The 9054-nt window shown below is 44.1% G+C and overlaps 1 protein-coding gene across 1 annotated transcript in view; it reads right to left on the bottom strand.

Moving 5' to 3' along the window:
- The window catches only part of ttc23 (tetratricopeptide repeat domain 23), a 43272-nt gene extending 36143 nt beyond the window's left edge, over positions 1-7129 (bottom strand). The window contains exons 1-5 of the mRNA XM_063197481.1: positions 7044-7129; positions 6703-6865; positions 5469-5592; positions 4493-4649; positions 3068-3193 (exon numbers count right to left, since the gene is read on the bottom strand). Of these exons, the coding sequence (XP_063053551.1) occupies positions 3068-3193; positions 4493-4649; positions 5469-5592; positions 6703-6865; positions 7044-7093 (620 nt within the window). The 5' untranslated portion in view covers positions 7094-7129. The remainder of the gene's footprint in view (positions 1-3067; positions 3194-4492; positions 4650-5468; positions 5593-6702; positions 6866-7043) is intronic.
- Between the last annotated feature and the right edge of the window lie 1925 nt (positions 7130-9054).

A 9054-nucleotide genomic window follows, 5' to 3' on the forward strand; every position in this document is an offset into this window, starting at 1 on the left:
TAATGGTAATAATAATTGATAATAATTATGTGGTCAAAATTTAGTTTTTTTAGATGCAATTTCCTGCATTCTAATCAATTTTAGGGTGAGGAATGGCAAATCCCATCGGGCAAAAAAATCGCCTGGAAATTCAAGCTATTTATAGCTCGAGTTGAGGTGACCACGGCTGAAATGTACCCGTATTTGGCAGGTGGACCGGTGTAAAGTTCCAACATTGGGTAATATACAAAACTCGCTTCCCTCTCGCTCGCTCACCTACTCGCCACTTGCTCATGGAACATTTGCTAAACGTTTCGCGGGTTTAACTGCCAATGCAAAAGCAAGAAGTACCGAACTTTGCTTTCCAATTGGTTACTCGCTTACTCGCCTCTCAAACACTCAAACTTAAAACATTTTCAACTCGGAATCCGCCCACATTGCATCGCTTGTACTCTCCTCGCCTACTCGTCTACTGACGTCGCTGGAACACATAGGCTTTCTATTGACTTAACTCGCTAAGCGAGTAACTAGCAGCAACGTGTGTGAACGAGGCTTAAGATTCTTCGTTTATTCTCTCTGCTTATGATTTGGTATTTGATGCCCTGAGAAAAAAAAGCTTGGCAAGTATAAGACCAACAAATTATTCAAGTGTTCAGACCTTTATCTTTCAATTTTCACAGTTTTTCTTGTTTTGTTTTGTTTTGTTCTAAATGTGTTTGGTATTTGGTACCATGCATTGCTATGGACCACCATTGAGAGATTGAGACGATCTTCATTTGAAGGTCAAGGCACTGGAAATGGATCATGAAAAATTCACTGAGAGAGTGCAGGATGGTAGTGACTGTGCACGTGTGTGTGTGTGTGTGTGTGTGTGTGTGTGTGTGTGTGTGTGTGTGTGTGTGTGTGTGTGTGTGTGTGTGTGTGTGTGTGTGTGTGTGTGTGTGTGTGTGTGTGTGTGTGTGTGTGTGTGTGTGTCTGTGTGTGCGTGTCTGCATGAGAGACTGTGTGTGTGTATTATGTGTGTGTGTGTGTGTGTGTGTGTGTGTGTGTGTGTGTGTGTGTGTGTGTGTGTGTGTGTGTGTGTGTGTGTGTGTGTGTGTGTGTGTGTGCGCGCACACATGAGAGTGTGTGCATGACAGAGAGCAATGTAGCGTGAGAGTGCCTGTACGCTTTCATACGTGATTGCATTAAGATGGGAGGGGTCTTCAGAGCAGCGTCTTCTCATCTACTGAGTATGCGAAAGGAGTGAGGGGGTGGGGTTGGGGGACTTAAGATACAGAGAGACCCCTCCTCCCCTCCAATTGCCCCTCCTCTCCCCCTCTCCTCCTCTCGTCTAATTGCCCCTCCTCCCTGCAGCTGCGCACATCTGCCCGCGACTGCACCCACATCCCCAGCCCAGCCCTACGACGACCCAGCATACCGCACCCAAATCACCAGCACACCCTCACCATCCTGCTCCATCATCATCCTGCCCACCACCAACAACCACACCCCACTTCCACCGCGGATACAATATTAGATTCTACCGCTTCTTCAATGCTCTCTGACCTCTACCACTCTTCCCTCAGTCATATCTTCTGTCCTACCTCCCCCCCCACTGCCCCCAACACCTAACCTCCATCTAACCCCCACCCACCTCACCACCCCACTGCTGCCCCCTTCCCTCCACCTTGTCTTCCAGCTGCTTCCGGGTAGGGGGCGGGCACCTTCAGATGTCCTTCAGATGATGCCCATCACAGAAGCCATATTACAGTATATGCTTTCATACAGTATGCACTCCCATGCATCATGTGAACCATCTTTAGATGCGCATACAGTACGTATGTCATATGGGCCATCTCACCACTCACCCATTATACAATATACTGTATATCGTCGATGTCCAGCAGAATCTCCTCTATTTAAAAAATATATATATTTTAACCTTCATTCTCTATTCATTCATTTTATTCACATATAAATCAGTAATACTGGTCAGTCTCCTTGAGTATATACTATGGATGATTTATTATTTCATAACCAACTTCAATGTTGAAATGACAATTTATTTAGAAAACATTGCTTTATATATTAATAAGTTAAAAAAAAACCAATGAAAACTGGAGACAAGGTTTCTGCCTGACAGTGACGATAAATGAACCGTCTCAAGACTCCAACAGAGTCAACTCTAACAGAGGCCATCTGATGTGCACAACAGCAGGAGGAGAATAGAAAGAGGTCAAGACATCCATGATGAACCACACCCACCGACTCAGAGACTGTTCTCCCTCTGTGTTCGACAGGCTAATGGCCAGCATTCATCAGAGCCGTGACTTTGGCATTCCTGAGACTGCAGCTCCACCCTGTGGTGGAGAAGGGAACTGCCTGTATTTACAATGGAAAAGTTTTGCTACTTGAGGTGGGAGGGGAATTTCAACCAAGGGGGTGTACTATACATGTTTGAGTAATTAACTCCCTCCTGGCCCTCTTCCAGCATTAACGAACCCCCATTTGGCAGTCGTGCTGAAGAAACGAGGAGTAACGCTAAAATAAAACGAGAATGGCAAGTGGTGCTGTCTCACTCAGGAGGGCACGGGGTATTCAAGTGCCCCCTTGACCGTGTGCCAGCATATTCGGGCCTGAACCTGAACATGATAGCGTTGCGGCTCAGGAGAAATAAATAGAGCAAAGCATGTGATTAACGGTAAGGCATCAAGTACACTCTCCGGGAAGAGAGAGCGGTCCTCTAGAGTAGTCACCAGGTTTAAATGTGGAGCCCATGCCATTGAGTACCCACTCTGGGAAAACTGTCTAGTCACTGCGTATAAATGTGGGACTCAGTAAAGTCCGGAAAGAAATGCCATTTGTAGGACTCAAGACTCACTGCAAGTATAAAGTCTCAGAAGAGAGTCCAGTCGCTCTGCTTAAATGTAGGAGTCAGTGTGCTGAGAAGTGAATACTATGTCACAGGTTATGTCTCAGCAAAGTGGATAGCAAAAAATACAAAGTACAAAAATACTCTACAAGTACACACATGTACACACAAAGTAATAAAAAACGACAGGCGTGTTCTGGGTAAGTATTTGACACATGTCTGGTCTGGAGGTACCTGCACAGGTTTGTGGAGATTTCATATTGGGTTTTGGCGCGCTCCTGTGGACTGATTCCTTCCAGGTCCCGTAGCTCCTCCAAGACTTCCTCAGCCCTGTCAAAACAGGACTCCGCCTCCTTAGGCGTACACACAGTCAAGGGATAATACTGAAAAGAGGCACACACAGTGGCTGTTTCCCAAAGTGAAGTTTGGGCCCCTTGGAGTGTCACAGCCTTACAGTAAGGTCGTACACTCGCAAGACGAGGCTCAAAACTTCAAACATTTTAAGCATTAAGAACGGAACAGGATTGGAAGCGTGGAAGTGAATGTTATAGCAGTTCCGTTTTGGCCTCTACACACTTATTTCTGTAAACACAGTCGCTTGGCTGTATTGCTGCTGTAAGTGCAAGTTGAAAACAGAAAAACTACGAAAATGTTTATAACATTTATAATGTTTATAAAATTTATAACAATACACGGTAACACTTTCTATGAAGCCCATATCTATAGCGCATTATGAGCGCATTTATAACAAATTATAATGTGCTATAAGCCCCATCAGGCAGCCTGTAGTTTATAGTCAGTCATGAGCACTCATGACACCCTTGGATTTATAAAGTATTATACCGGTAAGCTAGATTCATGGTTACTCATGACTATCAATATAAAGCATCATGAAGCATTATGAGTGTAGTCATAATACGTCGTAAGTAATTATAATGCGCATTATAATTTGTTATAAATGCGCTTATAATGCGCTATAGACATAGGCTTTAAGTAAAGTGTTATCCAATACACAAATTACCTGTAGTCAAATGCTCTGAAAAGCAACACAAACGCAATGACCACAAACAAAATGACCATATGTTATTTTAAGCTATTTACAACTTGGAAACAACAACATACCATACATATTATGTTAAAACATGCATGACTTTCCCACACCCATAATAAAAAGTCTAGCACGAGTGTGGTGATATGAAGGATCCTGGGTATTTTGTAACAGCAAGGATGCAGCAAGTGCAGCCTTGAAAATTCTAGAATCAAGAGTGTGGCACTTGGTAGAATTTTGAAGCATACTTCACTTTGGAACAGTACTTGGCCAGTCGCTGTAACATGGAATCCTCAAAAAATGGGTGTTACTATTACTAATACTAGAAGGGCCTCACCCTTCAATTTGAGAAACCACCAGTATCTCCCTCTAGGTGATATAGATCTCCTTATCTTTTTCTTTTAAATCAACAAACTCTAGTCCTCAAATAAAGTTAAATTCAATTCTCAAATAAACTTAAATTTGAGTAAAACAGTTGGTCACATGTAACATTATTTAACCTTATAGCTACCTTGGATGTTTTTACATTTCCACATTTAGCCAGTAGTCTTCTCATGTGACACCTAAGCTCCCCTTCGAGTATTTGTTCATGAATGTCAGTGAAAGGATATTTCCCCAGGAGCAGGGCAGCTCCCCCCTGGGTTTGGCAGGCACTCAGCAGACAGCTCAGCCTGGCAACCTGTTCCTCTTGTGGGGTGGAGGGCGGGGGACAGGGGGGCAGCAGGGAGAGTGCCCTGGAGGCATGCTCATGGGCCTGGGGTGCCCAACCTGAATGCATGCACGGCACGCGCGCACACACACATACACACACACACACACACACACAAACACACACACACACACACACACACACACACACACACACACACACACACACACACACACACACAGCACCACTCCACTAACCAGCCTGTCCTGCCTGTGGAACATATGAGCCTCTGAAGTCTGAAGTAAAGGCACAAAATAAAAGGCAATAATGTGGGTTTGCATCCTGAACACCGCCTGTTACCACCATTAACTGCCATAGACAGAATCAGAACAGGTGTTACCAATTAAAGGTTCCATTCCTAACTGTCACATTTTGAACATTCCATTCTTAACGACCACCTGCGTAGGATTCTAGAACCCTACTGTACAGCACTTCTAGGCAATGTCATTTCTTGCTGGAACACTTATGACAGTCAGCTGCTTGGCTCGAGGATTGCTCAGCTCTGGCCCAAAAGGCAAGCCCGCTTTCAGCATTTTCTGTGAGAATGCAATCTAGTTCATTCATTCCTTCATTCATGGCACAATGGATCTGCTTTACGAACATGTTAGATGTTGGCACCATAGATCTAATAATATGTTAGTTTCCATCTTATATCTATATCAACACCCATTATTTGATTTTATTTATGAAATCTGTAAATATGTTCAGGAGAAGTAGTTTGGGAAATATTCCCCCATGGGATCAGGAGCAAGAGCATTCATGCGGATTAATTCTGAGATGTAATGAACATTAAAAGTTACACATTTAGAATGTGCAGGGTTTTTTTGTGTTTACAAAGATCACATGTGAAATGAAGTAAAAGAGGAAGGGAGTGTAACCTTTGAACTTGAGGTATGCCTTGGCCAGTCTGGCGTAGGCCTCTGCTTGTTTCAGATGGCCGTCTCCGTATACTAGGCGAGTGAGGGCCACGAGCCGCACCGTCTCCTGGATGCAGGCATCAAACTGGGGAACGGATGGAGAGGAAGTTTGTCACTGGATTAGTGAAAGTGAAAGCCCATTGGGAAACTCCAACTCCCATTGTCATTGTGACACAGCACACAAGTGAACACTGCACACTGCACACAACGAAATTGCATTTATGCCTCACCCGTGCAAGGGGGCAGCCCTCAGTGGCGCCCCATGGGGAGCAGTGCGGTGGGACGGTACCATGCTCAGGGTACCTCAGTCATGGAGGAGGATGGGGGAGAGCACTGGTTGATTACTCCCCCCACCAACCTGGCGGGTCGGGAGTCGAACCGGCAACCTCTGGGATGCAAGTCTGACGCCCTAACCGCTCACCCATGACTGCCCCTACAGTATGTCCAATCTTACTACCTTGTCACAGTTACAGGAAGTAACTCTAGATTTATCAATAGTGGCCCTTCTGTGGCACAAATGGTAGGGCACTCGTTTGCTATGCGGCCGACCAGGGTTCCACACCCGGCCCGGGTCCTTTGCCTACCCTTCCCCATCTCTCTCTGCCCACTCACCTCCTATCAATACTTTCACTATCCTGTCAAATAAAGGTAATAACCTTTATACGTATATTACCTTTATATAACCTTATACAGTATATATAAGTATGTATTATATAAAAAATGTATCAACAGTGTCAGGTGAAAATGTTGAATTAAAAAAGATGCATGTGCTGTCATATGATGTATGTTGATATGATGATATGATGATATGTTTTTGCATGAGCAATCACAGATTGCAGCATCAATAACCTCTGTAACGCATGCACTGTTACAGTGTTACTACTGAAATGAACATGATAGGCCAACAATAAGTTTTCACATTCATGTTGATATTTCCAAGGGTTTACAATATGACAAATGCATTCATCATTACATTTGTGAACAATAGGCTACATAGAGTATAATTTATACCTTCTTTACTACATTGTTGTACAATACCTTTTTGGTATATTTCTATACTGACTTGTTTTCTCATAAGTCTCTCGCACAATTTCATTTAATTGGTAAGTAACATTTGACTGACTGTATTAGAATTGTGTTTAACTTCATTGAATCTGCCATGACAGCCCGAAACAGGTTTTCATGCATATCTCACCTGCTGGCTGTCGGTGAGCTCTTGCGCTCTGATGGCGCACTGTTCTAACTTCAGTTCTGGAGTCATCTCTGTGGACACCATGCCACCTGGCCTCTTGAAGAGACACGATGCCCTCTCATCATCCCTCACAGACCCACCAGAGCTCCCGCTGCTGCTGCCAAACCTGATGGACAATCCACATAGTTAGTAATGTCAAGGGGAAAGGTAGTGGAAACGGTAATTACGATGAGTTAGAGGAATGACTGCCTTCTTATAAGTAAAATATTACTTCCAAGTAGGAGACATGTTGAGAGACACCAGATGAAAAGGGGAGACAAAGCACAAGAGTAAGAGTTACGCACGAATGAGTTGAATTCAAGAGGGGGTCGTTCCTTGATTGCAGCATGATCATTGATGATCACTGGCAGCAGGACTATCTTTCTGTATGTTTTGATACCCAAACATGCTTTCCTCCTCCTTCTGTTGTAACCAAGATGACAACGGTCAACAAAAAGTGGGATTGGTGCGCTTTGGCCACCTGACAAGATCACATGACTACATTGTACTAGAAGCGCTTGCTTGTTCCAGAAGCGCGCCCTCCAGAGACGATGAAGGCGCATGAATTAAACTACCTCGAGACGCTAAAGCAAGAACGACACAGGACTCACAATGGGCTTTGCTGATTATATAAACTAGTGTTTGTGAGCTCTTATCATTGCACGTTTGTGAGCGATTCTATTATATCATTAGGCCTACTTACACATACAAGAGATAAGAATCGAATGTGTACCTAGCTTGCAAGGTGTTAAAAATCTGAGGAGGAAGAGGAAGACGAGCAAACATTAATGTGAGGTCAGAATAACTGAAGAGTTCGAAACTGTAGTATTTAAGTTTGAGATGGGCATAACTTTAATTGCGTTCATCTGTTGTGTGTGCGTAAAGATGTAACGGGAGTGAAGTCACTGTCTAGAGCAAAATGTGTCATTTGCGTAAAGTGTGCATTCTCAATAACCGCCCGTCCTTTTATGTTAGTGTGTGTGTGTGTGTGTGTGTGTAGGCTACCTCGAAATCCCCTGACCCCGTCTTGTCCACAGACAAGGATACTCAGGTAATCGTTGCTTAAACACCATAAATAAAATGCAGTTCAATGGTTCGCATTTCAGTGGACTTAGCAGTCCATAAACCCTCTATTTGGGTCTTGGGTGGGTAATCATGGAAGGGCATTATGGGGAAGAGAGGGCTTGCGATACCTTATTTGCTCTCTGGTTGGAGTGGATTTTACGAGTTTATACTCAATTGGCTCAGGCGGTTGAATACACACGACCGCAGCGTATTTATCATGCGTTGTGAAAAGGCCATCATTTCCCAATTGAGACATTTAATAAAGGCTCTCTCCAGCCAAGTGGAAATCTTGTTAGGGGAATCTCTATCCATCACCGCTTGCCAGGCTCCCGGGGCCCGCGTAATTCTCCAGCTAAGGTGGCCAAACTCCTCCTGTTGCCGTGTCTGTTAGCCTGCTGTTTTTCGCTGAGCCGTCAGCTGGTGATAATCATCCCATTCCCAAGCCTTTGTTTTTGGCACAGGGAAAGCGAATGTGCGATTTTAAGCGGTTTATTGCCCACTGTGGAGTAAGACCAATACATCTAGATAGGGGCGATGCGCAGCATACTAAATATTAGCGCAGAAATATGACATGAAGTGCGTTGAGATTGAGAAGAATGTACACACGGCCACATTTCCACTGATGATGTGTATTTTTTTTATTTCTTTTTTTTTCCTGGAGAAATTGTTTCAATGAAGATGACCAATGTTCTTTGTCTTGATAACTTTTTTTGTATAAAAAGACAATATTTTCTGTAATGAAATCTTTCAAGAAAAAAAATAGGCTACTGCAAAACAGTCCTACGAAGCTGCACATAAGGCCGTCCAGTGCTATGCAAAAATATGTCCAATAGGTGGCACCCGCGCACCGTTCGGGCCTAATTAACCGGCTGTGTTTCATGCAAGTTCTCCCCAGGAAAAGGAGCGCTCTTATTTACTGATGAATGATGGATTGTTTAGAGTCTTTGAGACTACAGCTGTTTCTGCGCCTGCTAAGTGTTTGATGTAGTGGCCTGTTTCTCCTGTGTTCTGGCCCCATTCATTATGGGCCCTGCAACAGACTGCACGTGTCAGGAAGGTGAGAGGGCCTCCCCAGGTAGTGACAGCTGCGGGCGGGGAGACAGGGGACAGACAGAGCTGCTCCTTAGTTATGTGGCAGCCGGTGTCCCGATAACCCATCAGGGCAGGCAAGACAACTCCTGTTATGGTACAATAACTCATTATACCAGGCAATTATCCTGTTATAGTGATAATCAAATAGGCCTTATATAT

This window comes from Engraulis encrasicolus, chromosome 4, assembly GCF_034702125.1.
Source record: "Engraulis encrasicolus isolate BLACKSEA-1 chromosome 4, IST_EnEncr_1.0, whole genome shotgun sequence".
Lineage (NCBI taxonomy): Eukaryota > Metazoa > Chordata > Actinopteri > Clupeiformes > Engraulidae > Engraulis > Engraulis encrasicolus.